General features: G+C 44.2%; 2 protein-coding genes across 3 annotated transcripts; both read right to left on the bottom strand.

Annotated features, from left to right (window-relative positions):
• Window positions 1-3,759: 3,759 nt before the first annotated feature.
• On the bottom strand, window positions 3,760-14,349 carry spag5 (sperm associated antigen 5). Of its 2 annotated transcripts, none has more exons than XM_065003831.1 (21): window positions 14,250-14,349; window positions 13,628-13,685; window positions 13,361-13,489; window positions 11,178-13,264; window positions 10,357-11,011; window positions 10,151-10,243; window positions 9,896-10,030; window positions 9,650-9,743; window positions 9,365-9,512; window positions 9,206-9,256; window positions 8,509-8,683; window positions 8,159-8,292; window positions 7,540-7,858; window positions 7,156-7,387; window positions 6,787-6,925; window positions 6,223-6,355; window positions 5,855-5,935; window positions 5,541-5,690; window positions 5,163-5,237; window positions 4,301-4,381; window positions 3,760-3,919 (listed from the first exon to the last, which is right to left on the bottom strand). In XM_065003831.1, exons 2-21 carry the CDS (start codon window positions 13,664-13,666, stop codon window positions 3,848-3,850), a joined length of 5,022 nt encoding a protein of 1,673 aa, XP_064859903.1. In that variant the 5' UTR covers window positions 13,667-13,685; window positions 14,250-14,349; the 3' UTR covers window positions 3,760-3,847. The 2 variants fall into 2 exon arrangements, with proteins under 2 accessions (XP_064859903.1, XP_064859902.1); XM_065003830.1 differs by having other exon boundaries at window positions 7,465-7,858.
• A 76-nt stretch (window positions 14,350-14,425) lies between these two features.
• Window positions 14,426-20,145, bottom strand: LOC135561837 (uncharacterized). Its single transcript, XM_065003838.1, has 2 exons — window positions 17,439-20,145; window positions 14,426-17,150 (listed from the first exon to the last, which is right to left on the bottom strand). Exon 2 carries the CDS (start codon window positions 15,943-15,945, stop codon window positions 14,848-14,850), a length of 1,098 nt encoding a protein of 365 aa, XP_064859910.1. The 5' UTR covers window positions 15,946-17,150; window positions 17,439-20,145; the 3' UTR covers window positions 14,426-14,847.
• Window positions 20,146-20,187: the final 42 nt, after the last annotated feature.

Genomic DNA, 20,187 nt, shown 5'->3' on the forward strand with positions numbered 1-20,187 from the left:
CTTAAGTATTTTGTGCCTTTTTAAAATAAGGAATCAGAGTTGATTTACATTCATTTAAGCAAAACAACATAATTACTTCAAAGATAAATGTATCATTGAATAAAATATGCAGATGCCTGTAGTGCAAGTTGTGACAAAAGGAGTTTCAATGGTAGAAATCAAAACTCTTGATTTGGATCCACTTAACACTTTAATAATTGTTGTAATTAAAGTGCAACAATTGGAAATGGTCACGCAAGGAGTTATGGGAATGTTTCATGTTTTTATTATTCGCATCTACAGGTCAGGATACACAAAATGAAATGCTTACTTGCAGGTTCCTTCTCGACAATGCAACAACTATAAGAAACAAAAGATAAGAACACAAATATAAAGTAAATGGCTCAGTAGAATAGAATAAACATTTTAGCAGAAGCATAGTAATAGAATGTGTCACTGAAAGGTCCATAATTCTGTAGATTTACAGCTAAAGGAATGTAGTAGAAATGCATACAGCTTAGAGAAGAGCTAAAGTAAAAGAGCTCTTCAACACATACACTTCAGGCTTCATGACTTTAACAGAAAGCCTGCTTCCTTCATTCCTTGCCAGAAACAGGCACTTAAGACATTTCAGACTGCATCTTTTGTGCAGCCCATTCCTCCCCTCCATCATTTCAGCTCAGTTGGACATGAAGTGTGTCTGGAGCCATAGAAGTATCTGTCACTGTGAACGGCAGGCACAAGTGTCATGTCCAGACATCCGTGTACAGATGTAGGATCTTAATTTGATCACCCTGTTGCAGGAGATCTAAAACCTGTGGTGTATTTGAGGTTTTAAAATGCTTCTGAAGTCTGACATTTCAAAGCGGATATTACAGACTTGCAAAAAATGTCTTATTAACCCCTACAAAAATATCCATGAATTACAATCCACATAATAATTCACATTTCCTGTTGCTGCAAGATTATTTTCCTGCTCTAGCAACCTGGCTCAAATTAGGATCCTACATCTGTAGCGCACACTCAGACAGAAAGCCTGGCCTAATCTTCGCTAAACAACCAGCAATCAGCAAATTAATTCACTTGGAACCTGATATTTTAACTCAGTACACTACGTGTTCAGTGGTGTCAGGTTAAACTTGTGTGTGGCTCAGACAGTCTATTGTCTAAATATACTTTACACTCAAGACAACAAGACTTAAAAGGGAGGAAGAGAAGGAAAAAACGGTTTTATGCCATCATTATGAGGTCGTTTCAGATCAGCTACATTTGAAGTCGGAAGTTTACTTACACCTTAGCCAAATACATTTAAACTCAGTTTTACATAATTCCTGACATTTAATCCTGGTAAAAATGTCCTGCCTTAGGTCAGTTAAGATCACCAATTTATTTTAGGAGTGTAAAATGGCAGAATAATAGTTGAGAGAATGATTTATTTCAGCTTTTATTTCTTTCATCACATTCCCAGTGGGTCAAAAGTTTACATACACTCAATTATTATTTGGTAGCATTGCCTTTAAATTGTTTAACTTGGGTCAAAAGTTTTGAGTAGCCTTCCACAAGCTTCCCACAATAAGTTGGGTGAATTTTGACCCATTCCTCTTGACAGAGCTGGAGTAACTGAGTCAGGTTTGGAGGCTTCCTTGCTCGCACACGCTTTTTCAGTTCTGCCCACAAATGTTCTGTAGGATTGAGGTCAGGTATTTGTGATGGCAACTCCAATACCTTGACTTTGTTGTCCTTAATTAAGCCATTTTGCCACAACTTTGGAAGTATGCTTGGGGTCATCGTCCATTTGGAAGACCCATTTGCGACCAAGCTTTAACTTCCTGACTGATGTCTTGAGATGTTGCTTCAATATATCCCCATAATTTTCTTTCCTCGTGATTCCATCTATTTAGTGAAGTGCACCAGTCCCTCCTGCAGCAAAGCACCCCCACAACATGATGCTGCCACCCCCGTGCTTCACGGTTGGGATGGTGTTCTTCGGCTTGCAAGCCTCGCCCGTTTTCCTCCAAACATAACGATGGTCGTTATGGCCAAACAGTTATATTTTTGTTTTATCAGACCAGAGGACATATCTCAAAAAGTACGATCTTTGTCCCCATGTGCAGTTGCAAACCGTAGTCTGGCATTTTTATGGCTGTTTTGGAGCAGTGGCTTCTTCCTTGCGGAGCGGCCTTTCAGGTTATGTCGATATATGTTGTTTTAAAGTCACAATTAGCCTCATGATTGAAATCCTTGAGCGGTTTCTTTCCTCTCCTGCAACTGAGTAAGGAAGGACACCTGTATCTTTGTAGTGACTGAGTGTATTGATACACCATCCAAAGTGTAATTAATAAGTTCACCATGTTCAAAGGGATATTCTGCTTCCTGTTTTTTTACCCATCATCCAATAGGTTCCCTTCTTTGTGAGGCATTGGAAAAACTCCCTGGTGTGTGTTCCAGGTTTGAAATTCATGCTTGACTGAGGGACCTTACAGATAATTCTATGGGGTACAGAGATGTATTCATTAAAAAACATGTTAAAACACTATTACTGCACACAGAGTGAGTCCATGCAACTTAAGACTTGTTAAGCAAATATTTACTCCTGAACTTATTTAAGCTTGCCCTAACAAAGGTCTTGAATACTTATTGACTCAAGACATTTCAGCTTGTCATTTTAATTTGTAAACATTTCTAAAAACATAATTCCACTTTGCCATTATGGGGTATTGTGTGTAGGCCAGTGAAACATCGCAACGTAATCCATTTTAAATTCAGACTAACACAACAAAATGTGGAAAATGTCAAGGGGTGCGAATACTTTGAAGGCTCTGTACCGACATGTAGTTGTTTGATAGACACATTGACTATATTAATCATGCATTAATAAGTGAATCTAAAATGGGTGAAGTTAGTCAAAATAAATCTGCAGATAAGTTAAACTAATTTAAGTTATCAAAGATCAAGTCCTTTTGACAATACAAATTCTAATATCCTACTGGTAATCAAATATAAAGTGAATATCACAAATCCATCTGGATAGACTGTGGGATACGTTCCTTGGAGCTGACAGCAACTCACGTCTTCGGTATTTGTTACATCTAATTGAGAACAGTCGGACAGCACGTGGTTTGGAGACGGTGTATATAAAAGGTAATTAGTCGTATTGAAAAGCAGCCAAGCAGAACCGACGAGGAGCATGGCAGACAGAAATTATTTAGATGACATTTCATATAATTTTACTTGTCGAAAGATTTATGAAACTGTTGTAATACATCATCGATTTTGCCAACCACCAATTAGGCTAGAACTGCATGCTCTGTCAACACTTAACAAGGAGGCCTCTGTCGTTGTCAGTGGGCTAACAAATGATAAAGCATTGAAAAGTATATCTTTGGAGATGTTCGTTTTTTTAACACCCAAAATTAATTCCACTTTACATCATTGTAATGTCAATCCAAAGTGAGAGTAACATATTGATGTAGCCATACTTGTAAATTGTACATAATAAATACAATGTGTGAATGTACTTTCATGGAAAACCCAGAAACATTTCAAACCAACTCCATTCTGTTCAAGTTTTGATTAAAACATTTTTTTTTCAACTTAGTGGAGAGCAGTTGGAATCATTTCATTGAGTGTTAAGTCTATCAAACCAGAACGGTCTGTAATATTAAGATGACTAAATTTGATACCGTTTGCAATTGCAGAAGTGTTCGGCTGTATATTGTAATGCTGTAAACGTTTACAATACAGTTAACATAAATCAATTCCATCAACACTACTCAGACATGTTACCAGAATTTTTTATTTGTACAAATAGGTTTAAGAAAAAAAAAAAAAAACAGAACTGATTTAAACTACAGTTTATAATATGACATTAACAAAGATATTCGACTAGAGTCTCGAGTTCTTTGCAGTGCTTGACAACGTCAGGAACAGAAGACAAAGTCTGTAGAGAAAGAAAAGGAAAAAGTGTCAAGTCTAATGCCAAACTATCAATATACACCAAGTAACACATATGAATATGACCATTTCTATTAAAGGTAGACTCGGCAAAATGACGTTGCCACGAGCAGCACTGCAGATACTGAGATGAGCAAATTGCAAGACTTCACTCTCACACAGTATTTGCACATGTGCACGGAATCGCATCACGCTTTTATCAACTTGGCAGCCACAGGACCAAAACAGGGGAGAAGTGGAGCCTCGCGCTTCAGTGCTCTTAGTTATTATGGAAATGGACCCACTATGCTGTTTACTTTCAACATCTGTCATATCGCTGACTCTACCTTTACATTTCAAACAGAAACATGTATATCCCTGTACTCACCTTTCTGACCGTCTCAATCATATCGTCAAGGACTCGAAGTTCCTTCTCCGCTTTCTTCTGGTTGGTGTAGTGGATCATTTGCTGCAGAAACAGAGGGGAACATTGAAGATGGTGACTTGTGCATTGGATAACACTTACAGTTGAAGTCGGAAGTTTACATACACCTTGGGCAAATACATTTAAACTCAGTTCTTCACAATTCCTGACATTTAAGCCTAGTAAAAATTCCCTGTCTTATGTCAGTTGGTCACCACTTTATTTTAAGAATGAAATGTTAGAAAAATAGTAGAGAGAATGATGTATTTCAGCTTTTATTTATTTCGTCACATTCCCAGTGGGTGAAATAATCTGTCTGTAAACAATTGTTGGAAACATTACTTGGTGTCATGCACAAAGTAGATGTCCTAACCGACTTGACAAAACTAGTTTGTTAACAAGAAATTTGTGGAGTGGTTGAAAAATGAGTTTTAAATGACTCCAACCTAAGTGTAAGTAAACTTCCGACTTGAAGTGCTTTCCTTAAAACTGGAATCCTTAGTTGCAACATCCATTTCTGGACTTGTAAATTAATTTACACACACCCATTGATCCTTGAAGAATATAACTTATATAAATGACTCATGAGCTTAGTTCAACTGTCATACCCAATCAGAACCCAGAATATAAGCTTGTTTTAAATGTAAAACACTTTATAGCCTCATAACATGGTTAAAACTATAATTTTGATATCATAGATGGAGATGCATCCATAGCTCTGCATAGGAATTTGAGAGTGGTTACATTTCTCTAGGCCCATCCCTCAAATGTTTACCAAATCAGAGGCGGGGTGACACACTTGTGTATAGATCGTATAGACACTTACATGTCTCTTGGCTCTCTCCAGAAGCTTTGCTCTTCCTTCCTCAGCTTCCAACAGAGTCCTCTTTAGTCTTTCCACCTGTGGTGGAGACAGTGTTTAAGGTCCTACTGCCTGTCAAAGACAACTAGTGTTGGAGGGAGAGGATTGCTTGGTCTTTCAAGGCTGCAGGGTTGGTGTGAGGGGATGTATTTGAGATGTAATTGTGGCCAATTTAAAACAACCCAAGGTTGGGTCATGTAGGGCGCTGTGGCGCGTTCAGATCAAAATATTCTGGGCAGAATGACAAGTGTCTAGCTGTGGGGACAGCAGAGACATGGACACTGTAGGGTAGCCCTAGCAGTTCTTACAGGGATAACAGGCAACCTATGGTCTGGATTGTACCTCTTTCAGTAGGCGGATCTTGTCGTCCATGGAATGCATGCTGTGTGCTGATTGGTTGCCGGTCTTTCTTAGCTCGTCCCTTAGAGCCTGGGACTCCACCTGTGATTGGTGCAGTGAACGGCGCAGGTCTGCCACCTCCTTACGCAGCTCCTACAGAACACAGCAGCAATAACAATAGGCTAAATGGAAGCACATCATGACATATAGGTGACAATTCACACAAGGAGACAATGTTGCCTAAGAACTTTTAGGAAGACGAAATAAAGTGAATGTAGACAGTATTTTTGGGTCGAAAAAGTGATATAGTCCCTTACTTTGTTCTCAGATTTGTGCTTGTAAAGAAACTCCCTGGCCTCATCCACTTCACTGCAGATCCTCTTCATAGAGTCTACCTCCTGGTAAAACAGAACAAATGACCTGGGTTCAGCCTCAGTCACACAGACCACTATTCACCAAAATACCATGTCAGTCAAGTAATCAGACATGTCTCATGTCCTGTAACCAAGAAAGTAATAAAAAATGTGTAGATTGCTCAGTAAAATAATCTATAATGCACAAGTATTGGCAGCACTTTGCCAATATGCACATTAATACAGGGTTTAACACAGGTAAGAAGTTAAGTGTAACTAATACTGGTGTTTTTAGTTGTACGGTCTGATCTGAGAGCAGTGTAGTGTCTCACCTGGGCCTTGTTCTGTAGAGCCACCTGGTCCCGGCCTAGCTGGGTCTGGAGACGGCTCAGCTGGCCCCTCAGCTCGGATACCTCAGCCCTGTGTCTGTGGGCCTGGGCCTCCTGCTCCCCCTGCAGCCCACAGCTGGTATAGCAACACAATTATTGGTTAGGTTTACTCAGCGTATCCCAAACCCTGTGCACCAAAGTTGATTATTTGAATCAGCTGTGTAGTGTTAGGGCAAAAACCCAAACGTGCCCCCCTTAGGGTCCCGAGGACAGAGTTTGGGAAACCCTGGGTTTAACCCTAATATGATGGAACTTGACACAGGGCAGGCAGTGTTTCTCACACTGGATTCAACTTCAACTAATCATCAAGCCCTCAATGAGTTCAGGTGTGTTTGCCGGGGCTACAACAATGTGTGGTGTTGGGGTTACTGGAGGGCTGGAGTTGGGAAACACTGACTTATGGTGACCAGAAAGGTAAATAAAACAGTAAATAATTGAATGCTTAAAGGAGAAATTGTAAGCTTCACATGTCAACACAAAATAAATGCCACACGTCACAGTGCTTACATGGTGTTGTTCAGTGCCTCCTGCTCGGTGTCCTTGCTCTGTCGTAGCTGTGTGATGGTGGAGCCGAGCTCAGAGACTGTGTTAGCCAGGTCTGCTAGCAGCTCCACCACACTACTCTGCTCCTCCTCTGGAGGCACCACTGGAGACCAGGAAGGGAGGGCATTTAGTGACTGGGCCCAGGACACAGCAATACAGACAAACAAATGGGTTGTGTCCAGTAGGTACTAAATGTTTTGAAACAGTGAAAAGGGGGAGGTGCTACAAACTTTTTCTTTATAAGGTTTGCTACAGTGTACCCTGCTGAACAGAACCCAGATACCCCCTGGGGCTACCAGCAACCCCCCTGGGGAGATGCGATGGAGGCCTCACCCTGACACTTCTTAGGAGTGATGGGTGCGAGGCGAGTGAAGGCGCTAGTCTCGCTGCCCAACCCTTCAGCTTGTGGTTCCTCTGTCATGTCTAAGGGGGGCTGTGTGTCATTGACCTGGGCCAGGTCAGTGGTGATGGCCACCATGATGCTGTCCACGAAGGAGGTGGAGGGATGACGCTCAACATGGAGGGAGGGCTGGGACACCTCGTCTTTACCACAGACCTCTGGCTTCTGAAATAACGCCACACATCACAACAGACTGAGTCTTCTATGGACTGGTACAGAGTGTGTGCAGTGTGTGTGATTACCTTGGTGGTCAGAGCAGTGTGAACATCGTTGGTCAGTCGTCTCAGTGTGTGATATAACAGGGTGTGTGTGATTACCTTGGTGGTCAGAGCAGTGTGAACATCGTTGGTCAGTCGTCTCAGTGTGTGGTGTAACAGGGTGTGTGTGATTACCTTGGTGGTCAGAGCAGTGTGAACATCGTTGGTCAGTCGTCTCAGTGTGTGGTGTAACAGGGTGTGTGTGATTACCTTGGTGGTCAGAGCAGTGTGAACATCGTTGGTCAGTCGTCTCAGTGTGTGGTGTAGCAGGGTGACGTCAGTAACAGCCTGGGCTAGCTGCTCTACCAGGTCCAATTGGACTGACTGGGCTCTGGCCTGACTGTCCTCCAGCTCTGCCTGCAAAGCCTCCCTCTCAGCCCTGACACACACACACACACGTTAGCTAGATTACTCGTTGGTTATTACTGCATCGTCGGAACTAGAAGCACAAGCATTTCGCTACACTCGCATTAACATCTGCTAACCATGTGTATGTGACAAATAAAATTTGATTTGATCAGCTAAAGACAATTGTTTGTAATAACCACGTCCCATGTAGTCATATGAGACAACCCCACTCCCACCCCCCAGAACTAATCACAGCTCAACTCATTAAAAATAAATCATGTCTAATAACTAAATGTACTATGACTCCACAGTGAGTGGTATTGGGTCTTACTTGAGGTGGCTGAGGGCTCCTTTCAGGTCCTCACACTGGATGTTCCTCTCCCTGAGCCCCTGTAGGTTAGCCCGGAGTGTCCTCTCACTCTCCACCACCTGCTCCCTGGCCATATCATTCTCCATCTGTAGGAACTACACAGGGGAGGAGGAACAGAGCTGTTACACACAGCACTCACCACGGCTGAGTTTAGGATCAGCACACAGGAAGAGAGGGAGCTCTACAGAGTAAAAGAAGGAGAGAGAGACTGGTAAGGAACAGAGAAAGAGACAAAAAGGTAGAGGAACTCAAAACAAGAGAGAGCACCACCACATACAGTACTGTAGAGAGATATCCAGAGGTCCACGTACCTCGTTCATCTCCATCATGCTGTTGAGCTGCACGTGCACTTCATGGAGCTTCTGCAGCTGCAGGCTCTGGCTGTGGGAGTGGCTCTGCAGCTGGCTCAGCTGCTCCTCGCTGTGGGCCAGAGCCTGGGACAGCTCACATACACGCTGCTCTGACTGGACCAACGCACCCTCCAACCTGGACACAGGAGGGGTTCAATGAAATGTTATAAAACGGGTTGTTTGCATCTTGGATGCTGATTGGTTGCTATGCGAGAGTTGTGGGACAACTCCTCCCACAAAATAGCATGTGCTAATTCCACTGTCCTGCAGCCCAGGCAGGAAATCCATTAACTTTATATACCTCGGGGTAAAAAAAAAAGCATCTCCACATTAGTTTTCCATGCTACTATTTGGTTTGCAACAGTTAGGGCTTGTATAAAACGACCTGTCTGCCTCTATGACCTTGCACCAATGTATCATTTTACACATGGATTTCTCCTGTGCCAGTAGGCTTGAACACAAAACTAATAATTCACCATGGAAACCGGAAACAGAATTCAGAATTCCATTCATTCCTTAACCAGTGCAGCCTATGTAGGCCTATTGGATATTTAATAAATCATTATTTATTACAGTTCTTTTATCTCATCATTGAATCTCTACTAGCTAGCTACATGCCAATGATTTGTTTAGCATAGAGGTAACGGAGTTCACTTACTGGTTGGCCCTGTCGGTAGCTTGCTGGACTTCTTGCCATGACTGTTGCAACCTGAAATAAGAAAGTTAAGGTTATTTTTCTCTATATATAAAAATATGTTTAATTGACAACTGCCATAGTTGAAGCACCATAACAGCTTAGAGTGAACTTTGAACTGACTTGGTGGACTCTGCAGCCAGGGCCTGCTCTAGGAAGGCATAGGAGGCCAGGGTAGATGAGACGGTGGCAGACAGCTCTGTGACCTTCCTCTCCAGCTGAACTCGCTCCTCTTCTCCCTCACTCAGCTTCTGACGCAGAACACCCAACTCTGAGAGAGGGAGAAGGCGGGAGAGCAAGAGAGAATGACAATGCTAGATTATAAACATATCAGCACTTATTTTTAAACTTACCACAATAACACTTGAAACTCAAATGCTATCTTCAACAGTTTGTTTAAATCCCTACCTGAATTGATGATGGTGGCCTGCAGATTCAAGTCCCCAACCTCCTGTCTGGCATCTTGGAGACTCACGTTGGTTTGGTCCAGTTCCTCTTGGATCTGTCATGTAGAAGTGAGCCACGACGCATTGGAATGAAGCCATAACATTGTGGAGAGACGAATTGCAGAAGATAACAGAGAACAGAGCAAATAGAACATGCAGTAGAGACATTGTGAGTTGTGGGAGATGATAGAGAATAGGGAGGTCAGACCTGCTCTCTCTCCTCCACAGCTTGGTCTCTCTCTGAGAGGTGCTGGTCTCTCTCTCCTATAGCGTTGGCTGCCTTCTCATTCAGCTTCACCAGTATAGGAGTTGTCCTCTGGAGGAGACGCCTGGCTGTTTTCAGCTGGGGAGAATATGACATCTTACACACGCGTCGTACAGAACAAAACGACACATTGCAACCATTTGGATGTCTTTTCTTTCTTTCCTGACAAGACAATGTAGCCTCCAGGTTAAGACATACCTCTTGATGCAGACTGTCGTGATCGCTCATGGTTCCTCTCAAAAGCTCAGATGCAGAGTTGAGGGATTCCACGTAGGCCTTGTTCAATGCAACCTGAGTAAGGACACACACATGAGCACGGGAAAACAAATACACAGCACCAAAATAAGCACAAGCCGGGAACCAGGCGATTGCCTCTAGCCCTGACCTCAGACTGTGTGGGGTACCTGTTCTGGGTAGGTCTTGTTCAGGGCAGCCATCAGCTCCTGGTGAGATCCCACACTCTCCTCCAGCTCAGAGATACGCACGGCACAGTGAACCCTCAGCTGCTCAGTTACACTGAAGGCTGCATCCTTGGCGGTGAAAGCCTCCTCCATCCGTCTCCTCATGTCCTCTCTCTGCTGCAGGGTGTCTCTGACCTTCTGCACCATCCTGCCCTGGGTCTCCTTGTACTTCTCATAAAGGGACTTCATCTGACCATACTGTGTAACCAGGCTCTGCTGGTCCTCTTTAACCAGGTCTGTTATCTGCCTCATGCTGCTGAGAGCAGCCTCAGTGTCTCCACTCAGGGCTGTCATGGTGCTCCTGGTGTCCTGCATGCTGTGGAGCAGGTTCTGTAGAGTGGTCGGGTCCAGTTCTAGCTCCTTGATCCTCTCCAGGGCCGTCACATACAGGTCTTTGTAGGTTACCGTCTGGCTGAGTTCAGTGTGGTCGGTCTGGACCAGCTTGTCCCTGAATTCTGAGGGCCCGGGGCCCCTAGAGTGGCCCTGTCCCCTGGCTGTGCACAGCTGCTGCACCAGGGCCTCCACCATGATGAGAGTGGAGGTCAGCCTCTGCTCCAGCTCCTGTCTGGGGACCCCACACAGGCTCCCAGGGGCCAGACTGCCACAGAGAGAAAATAGTCAGTTCTCATACCACACACAGGAAATACTTGTGAACACGTCTCTCAGACAAACACCAAAAAACAATATTTACATGGTTCATATTACATAAACACAGAACATTTGACAGAGTTCTCACTCACAAAAACACACAGGCCATTACTCACTTCCAGAGCAGGGTCTCGGTGCTGGTGCAGGCGTCAGACACAGAGAACTCACTCTGCCTCACTGGAGTGGTGCCAACACACATGCTGTGGCACTCCACAGCCACGGTCCCCGCTGTAGTTTCCACTACAGGAGGGGCGGGAGCGGGTGTAGGGGCTAGGGCAGGGTTGCTAACAGGGTCCATCTTGCCCGATGCCAGGATGAGGAAGTGGGCCATCTGGATGAGTTGCTGCTGAAAGGGCTCCTCACAAACCAACCTTGGTAAATGATCAAAAAGACCCATTTTTACTTTCTCCACCATTGGTTGGGATTTTACATGAGGTACATCCACTTCTGGCCTCTTCTCCACAGTCTCTGTGACTGGGTCTGGAGGAGGAGGGGGCTTGCAGGTCGATGCGGCACCCACTGCCGTCGAGTTGAACTTGGGCAGAGGCATGGGGCTCTCCAGGACAGCCGCCCAGAGTCGGCTGTCTGGGTTGGCGGGGACAACGGAGCTACCCTCAGCAGAGTTGAGGACACAACCCCTACCGTTTTCCAGAGCGGATTCCTCCATTTGGGCGAAAGACGATTTCTGAATGCCCCTTCTTCTGGTCATGGGGGTAGTGCTAAGAACGGGGCTGAAGATCTCAAACTGTAAAGCATCACCAACGCCGGCCCACGTCGCTACAGAGGGGATCTTGGGTAGCTCAGTCAACACGTCAGCAATGTTCTCAGAGCTCGCTTTGTCTGTAGTGTTGGAGAGAAGAGGAGCGTTACTGCTTGAACCCAGCGCACTGTCTGTGGCCCCATTGGACTCCTGCATTGAACCATGAGAATGGGAGTGAGAGGCTATTGATGGGTTGTCCTCATCTACAGGTGTGGAGCTCCTGGCTGAGGCTCCAAACTCATTGCAATGGGAGCGGTCAGTTTCCAACTGTATAGCTGGAACCACGGCGCTGTCTTCATCATGAGAATAACCCTGTTTGGGGCCTTCAGGGAAAAGCTGACAGGCGACCTCATCCAGGTCCTTCAATGACCTTAAGGATGCATTTCCCATTGAGGGTTCACTGATGGCAGCGGCGTCCGCTTTCCACACGGCACCTTCACTTTCCACATGGCTGTAAGGGTGTTTTGCATGATCGGAGGACTGCTCCTCTATGATGCTTGGGTTGACCCTGTCGTTGTATGGTAGATGACTTGTCACAGTCTGATTCTCAGGTAGGAGGATAGTGTCTTTGGACACTCTGGTGGACTCTGAGACTTCAACCTCAAGCCCAGTGCAGATGAAGGATTTGACTGTCACATGTCCTCGTCCGCCAGTGGCATTTTGAACACCAGTTGACTCTTCATTGGTATGTACCATCTCTATGGATTTCATAGTTCTACAATGTGTAGGTTCTTTGAAGGAAAGGTGTGCACTAGAGGCCACATTACAATAGAGGTGATCTGCGTGGTCATCGATGGACTGCATGTCCAACTCATCTACTATAACACTTTGATATATACTGTCGTTGTATGGCTGATGGTGGTTTGCAGGCTGATCCGTTGGTAGGAGTATAGTCTCAAGTGCCACCCTGGAAGCCTCTGAAACTTCCACCTCCCCTCCGGTGCAGATGAAAGACTTAAACGTTACATCTCCCTGTCCGCCAGTAACAGTCTCAGTGATGTGGGCTATATCGGTGAACTGTGGAACACTAAGACTGGCGTTTGAACCCCCATTAAAGGACAGGTCAGCTTTAGTTGTGGACAAATCTCTTTCCAAATCACAATAGACGTGATCCACATGGTTGTCGCAGCATTGAGTAACCATACTGTCAGAGAGACATGTGTTTTCATCGTCATAGCCAGGAAGAGAAGAGATGTTCAGTTGATTCTTGGGTAGCCGGATGGTTTCGTCTGCAACCCTTGAGGGCTCTGAAACCTCAACCTCACCCCCAGCACAGATGAAGGACTTGAAGGTAATGTCTCCAAGTCCACTGCTTGTATCAACAGCTGTGTCCTCAGTGGTAGTAGTTTTATCACTGGGCTTTGGAACACTAGGAGAGCATAGGACCTCAGCTGGTGGAGGGCAAATTGTTAACGGGTCTGTGTAGATGAACACAGCATCATTCTGTAGGGAGAATGGGAGAAGTAGAAGGTCAAGTTTACATTTCAAACAGTTTAGTGAACAGGATCCATAGGCCCATAGCTTGGCTGTTCGTCATACCTTGGGTGTTTTGAGGATATTGCTGCCCGACCCTGATCTCGATTTGAGTCTAGAAGATGGGGTTGAGACATGGCGCATTTCATTCTGGACACACTTCAATGGGGTGCGTTCTCCAGATCTTGTTGAAGGCTGGGTGCATTGAGAGAAGCCAACATCCAGTTATTGATAAACAACTTAGCTAGTTAATGTTAGTGACTGCTATCCACAATTATGGTCGAAAGTTATGTTCAGTAACTTCATAATACATGTGTGAAATGCAAATCTTACCATGGTCTCTCCAAATGTATGCGATCTTCTCGTGGACATGAGGGCTTGCGTGGCTGGGCTACCGTCAGAATACAAACAACCTGGCATTATTGTTGGAGCCATATCAGACCTGTTACCAACTTGCCTGGCTAGTTAGCGTTCAGATAAAAGTGACGGGGTGTATTCATTGGTCGGATTCAGTTGCAAAACGTCTATTGGACTAATTCAAGTAACTCCCTCCCCGTTTCGTTCCGTTTAATAAACGTTTTTCAACAGAATCGCCGGAATTAATACACCCCTGATGTAGGTAGCTATGTAACGTTAACTATGGAAAATATAACGTTATTAACGTTGACTGAAATTAGCTAATAGGCCTACCATTGAGCATATTATCCATTGTGTTAAATGACAGAGCTCATGCAGAATTTGAGTTTCACGGGGACATTTGTGTAACGTTCGTTAGCGAACGTTAGCTAGAGTTATCCCATAACGTTAGCTGGCTAACGTTATGAGTTGTGACCCGATTTAAAATATTCGGCTACAAAACGCCGTAAATAAAAGTCAGAGCTATTGCATATGGTTATTATTAACAGCTACTTAAAATATTTGCTAAATAAAATGTTTTTGAATGAAGTAAACAAACCTGCTGTAGGAGTAAACGTCAACCGCCTGTTCTTCTTTCAAACATGAGTAGGTTCGCTGCTATTGGCTATAAACCGGAAATGTAAACTCTCCAACGCCTTCACGTAAAATCTATGGGTCGCCTTTTACCCATTACTGACACCTGCTGTTGTATTTGTTTGGTGTATGGTATTATTTTCAAACGTTTCAGATGCTACATGTTCTCAAAGGCAAAATTCAATGGAAGTCACAGCCCTGCCCATACTGGATTTTAGTAATTTTATTCATAAGACTGTATTTTATTTTCATACAAAAGACTTAACATTCAAACATTCCAAATCAATTTGTATACAAAAACAAACTTTTAGGGAGATTACAGAAATGCCAGATGGATCAACTGCATCTAACCCTCATTGCATCTGTCCCACTCAATGATTGGTATTAACTTTTTAATACAGACACATCAAACTTCATTATATTGAATACTGCACTATATTCCATCACACAAAAACGACCATCCATATTCCATCATCATTAATAAACCTTCAGATAAGCAAAATATACATTAATTTCTGTCTGACAAGCTGAACTTTTTCAGTTCCTGGATCCTGACCAGTGGTTTAGAAGTGACCCTTGTCTCCCCCCCTACCCTCTAGCTCTGTGGTGCTGGAGCTCCTGCTTGTCAGCCCCATCCTGATCATGGGTATCACGGTCACACTGCACCGGCGGCGGAACGAGCCAATGGCCGTCCTCTCTTTCAGCAGGCTGTCGCTGATGGCGTCCAGGGACATCTTCCTTCCCTTCCCCCGGCACTGGCGGAGCAGGGTCCCCACGGTGGGGCTGGCCCCCAAGTGAGGTGTCCTCCTGCGGTGGAGGAGAGAGGAAGGAGGACGGGGCTGGGCCTGGGGCCGGTAGGAAAGGCTGATCTGACCCAGTAAGGCCTCGGTTAGACTCCTCATGTCTAACTTCCAGTCCTTAGATGGGGAGGGGGTGGTTGTCTTCCCTTCCTTCCCCTGCTTAGACCCTCCAGTCAAGGCCTTCTTTGTCTCAGGTTTTGCCTCTGGTGGCTTCACTGCTTTATAGAAGTTCTCCCTCTTTGTCCATAGGGTTTCTGGAAGGGGCTTGAAAGGCAAGTCCTTTCGGAACAATGGAGGTAGACCTTTCTCTGGCTGTGGCTTCAGGTGACCTGTGACCTTGTGGTCAATGTCACAATTAATGGCATTCTGCTTGACTGCTGTCTGGTGTTTGACCAGAACTTGACCGGGTTTATCATGACCACAAAGCCCGGGGACTGCGGCCTCAGATATGTCAGTGCTCAGACAGTACTTCTTCATGGTTTTCAGCAGCAGGTCATTGATAGGACCGTTACCTACCTGAGCTGAGTACCACAGAGCCATGTGACCGTGCTTGTCGACGTGGTTCAGGTCATAGTCCAGCGCTTGGAGGAACAGCCGAACCAAACCCAGACGCCCATACAAGACCGCATACACCAGAGCGGTTCGACCGTGGCGGTCACAGAGCCCCACATGGCCTCTGTGAATCAGGAGCATGCGTGCTACACCGAGGGACCAAGACTCCCCATCATGGAGGCAGCAGAGCATTAAAGGGGTCCTCCTCTCCTCATCCCTGCTGTTGACGTTAGCCCCAGCCTCGATTAACCTTCTAGCTAGGATGAAGTCAGCCTTTAATATAGCCTGGTGGAGATTCAGTGGTCCCATTGCTTCCTAGGCAATTCAAGTCAACTGGTGAAGGCGTAGTTGTTTTCTCTCTGTTCAGTGAACTATTTACATCCAATTTAACAACACACAATTCATTTGTTGTAATTTGCTGACCCTAAAAACAGCGTCTCCTCAAACGAAAATACCCACTGTGTGTGTATGTGCCTCCAACTCTCTCTCACACTCTCACAAGAATACAAAGTAGTAGTGTGAAAGAGCGATTTGCTGTTGCTATTGGAAAGGGGAGTGGTTCTAGTAGTAAATCTATGCCAGACAATGAAAGGCCCACCACTCCACTCCATCCAACAATGACAAGTAGACCAATCCCACAGACTGTTGTCACACTGGATATAGACAGAGGGCAATTAAGTTCCCAATATAAATCCCTGAATTTAAAAGACTTTGTACTGGACATTGGATTACTAAAACAGAGGTTGACAAAGGTCAAGGGAAATACTGGAAGCAATTTTGGAATCCATATCCTATCATAGCGGAGTCGTTATTAAAACTGTGCAACAATCTAACTTAGATAGTAAAGGCGTGTTCACTACCATTACTAAACAGAACTCAACCGTAAAGATTCCATCTGATAAGTGATAGTGTGCACTGCAGTGTACTGAGGTGCTCTCTCCCAGCCTAGAGGTGCTTGGAATAAATGCTCTATAATGTAACTTACTTAGTAAAATAAAGTGTTACGATCATACGGTATAACCAACCATTTCAACAAGCACTATCTTTACAAGAAAAATAAAACAATGTTTTAATTAAACAATTTTAAAACAAAAATATAAATGAAACATGTAACAATTTCAAGGATTTTACTGAGTTACAGTTCATATATGGAAATCAGCCAATTGAAATAAATAAATTAGGCCCTAATCTGATGGATTTGACATTCCTGGGAATACAGATATGCATCTGCTGGTCACAGATTACTTTTAAAAAGAAGTAGGGGTGTGGATCAGAAAACCAGTCAGTATCTGGTGTGACCACCATTTGCCTCATGCAGTGTAACACATCTTCTTCGCATAGAGTTGATCAGACTGTTGATATTGGCCTATATCCAATGTGAAGAAGAAGAGTCTGTTCTTACAGTGGCTCCTCCAATACACTGACCTGGGGTCAGCAGATAGGAACCCCCTTAATGGCGGCCGCAGCCTCCTATGGATCGTGCAGGAACCGGAACCTGGGTCGGTCACGAGATTCTAGAGAAACGGGGACATTCATAGAGGAAGAAGCCAATGAAAATATATCTACTTTAACAATTATGGCAAAATGGGAGACAGAGAAACATTACTTTTTTTTAAATACCGTTGACTTTAATTTGGTAGAATAGTTTAGGCATGAGATGCAATGGTGTCTATACAAACCTGCTGCAAAAACAATTGGCGCCACAATGGTGCTCTCTGGTGGATGAATGCACAACTCAGTCCTTTTAAAAAGCAATAAAGCTCTCAAGTCAACCTCAGCTCGGGAGAATTCTATAGGCTTACCTGCACTGATGGGGTAAAAGGAACTCTCCCAGCGCTCTCTCTGCATGGGGGGTGAAGTGCACCTCCAGACTGGTCACAGGAGGCTCCCTGATCCAGCTGGGAACTCGGGGGAAAAAAACGAGCACTAAATTGGAATTCTGGCCTCTTTCTAGAGCTCCGACATGAAGATCCCTGACGTCATGATTCAACCTTCCTCTTTTCCAAGTTCCCAGTTATCTTGAAAGCACCATAAATCCAGAGAATGCCAGACTTTGGTGAAAGTTTCATGACAAATTCTTCCCACAAGAAGGACCCAGTGCCACCTTCCTGTTCAAGTGAGCACAGCACAACGGTGAGTCCAAAAATATATTGTATACTGCTGCATAAATGATGTAATATGCCAGGGAGATAAGTATACTGTGGCTAAGAAAGTAATACTAAGTGTATGTTGTGTAGTAAGCTGTTAGTAGCCCATGTGGCTTACCCTAGTCATTTGGTCCCTTTCCCCCTCAAAACAAAGCCTACTGTTCTGACTTGGTGGTGCACATTTAGCCTATATCCTGTTTTAGAAAAATTTAATAATCGAATATTGTAAGGGCTTTCATTGTCTGCTTATATGCCCCCTTCTGACTTGGTGTACAGGGAAAATACTATAAGAACGGCCCATGTTCTGAATTCTGTTGCTGTACATTTCAAAAGTGCTGAACTAATTGATTTTTGACAACGTCTGTTTTAGCTCGCTCATTAATGTCTTAATCGAAATTACAGATTGCCTCTTATCCGCTCAATGTTCCCTTATGCCATAGTTTGCACATCTCAATTGTCAGTAGAAACCACATTTGTTCAGCAAGGCAGCCATATCAGACGTTTTTTTAAAAAGTAGTAAATGATGCTGAATGAACTGTTTCGATACCAGACAAGGCTCCGTTGATAGGCAGGTGTAGCAGTGGTAAGGATTAATTCACTCCATGGTGCTGAAAATAAAGCTTTGCTGTTGGGACAGTTTGTGGGCACCGTTTGTCACCGTTATAGTGGAGTTAAGTATTGTTTAGTGTTGTGTTGTGTAGTGGCTTTGCTGGAATGCATCTACAAAAAGGTTGAGTTTGCCCCACCAAGATTTACATGCTAAAATGATTTGACAACTTGGAACAGCGCATCATGCCATTTAGGCTGGCACATTTTCAGTTTGCGTAATCTCCAACAGCCTACTGTCACTCACAGATTCAGACTTGAGGCAAATAAGGCTATTTTCTTGCCTGCCGAAATCCCCCCCTTCTATTTTGGACACTTATTCTTTGGACACTGTGTTAATTAACAAACCGCCAGACGAGCTTCAACGCCATAAAACACTCCTTCCGTGGCCTCCAACTGCTCTTAAATGCAAGTAAAACTAAATGCATGCTCTTCAACCGATCGCTGCCCGCACCTGCCCGCCCGTCCAGCATCACTACTCTGGACGGTTCTGACCTAGAATATGTGGACAAATACAAATACCTAGGTGTCTGGTTAGACTGTAAACTCTCCTTCCAGACTCACATTAAGCATCTCCAATCCAAAATTAAATCTAGAATCGGCTTCCTATTTCGCAACAAAGCATCCTTCACTCATGCTGCAAAACATACCCTTGTAAAACTGAATATCCTACCTATCCTTGACTTTGACGTTGTCATTTACAAAATAGCCTCCGACACTACTCAGCATGCTCTTGTTGGCTGGCCCTCGCTTCATATTCGTCGCCAAACCCACTGGCTCCATGTCATCTATACGTTTTTGCTAGGTAAAGCCCTGCCTTATCTCAGCTCACTGGTCACCATAGCAGCACCCACCCGTACTATGCGCTCCAGCAGGTATATTTCACTGGTCACCCCCAAAGCCAACTCCTCATTTGGCCGCCTCTCCTTTCAGTTCTCTGCTGCCAATGGCTGGAACGAATTGCAAAAATCAATTCAAATCTTATATCTCCCTCACTAACTTTAAGCATCAGCTGCCAGAGCAGCTTACTGATCATTGCACCTGTACACAGCCCATCTGTAAATAGCCCACCCAACTACCTCATCCCAATATTATTATTATTTTTGCTCCTTTGCACACCAGTATCTCTACTTGCACATTCATCTTCTGCACATCTATCACTCCAGTGTTTATTTGCTAAATTGTAATTATTTCGTCACTATGGCCTAATTATTGCCCTACTACCTTCCTAATCTTAATACATTTGCACACACTGCACATGGATTTTTCTATTGTGTTATTGACTGTACGTTTGTTTATCCCATGTGTAACTCTGTGTTGTTTGTCGCAGTTGTAAATGAGAACTTGTTCTCAACTGGCCTACCTGGTTAAATAAAGGTGAAATAAAAATACATTTAAAAAGTAACATTTTGCGAGTGCAAGGCCTGGCATACTTCAGAATCATTTTGGTAGCTCATGTGGACAAATAGCCAAACCGAAAACTGCAGACATTACTAGTGCCTCCCCAGCTATCAAACCGACATAAAACATTAAATGAAACGGAGCCGAACGTGATCAGAAATTTCAACTAACAAGCAAGTCGCAGCAATGAAGAATTGAGTGAGTGCGCGTTCAAGCAAGTCACAGTAATGAAGAATTGAGTGCGTGCGCGTCCACGCGAAGAGGGGTGGAGAATTCTGGCAAGGGGGGCTTTTCGGCACAACACCGGAATGTTTTTATAGTTTCTTATTTAATACCCCGTCCAGCTGGTGGCGGTAATGCACCGTTAACGTTGGATGCCAACCGCGGTTAAACCTTA

The sequence above is a fragment of the Oncorhynchus nerka genome, linkage group LG18 (genome assembly GCF_034236695.1).
Source record: "Oncorhynchus nerka isolate Pitt River linkage group LG18, Oner_Uvic_2.0, whole genome shotgun sequence".
NCBI classification, from domain to species: domain Eukaryota; kingdom Metazoa; phylum Chordata; class Actinopteri; order Salmoniformes; family Salmonidae; genus Oncorhynchus; species Oncorhynchus nerka.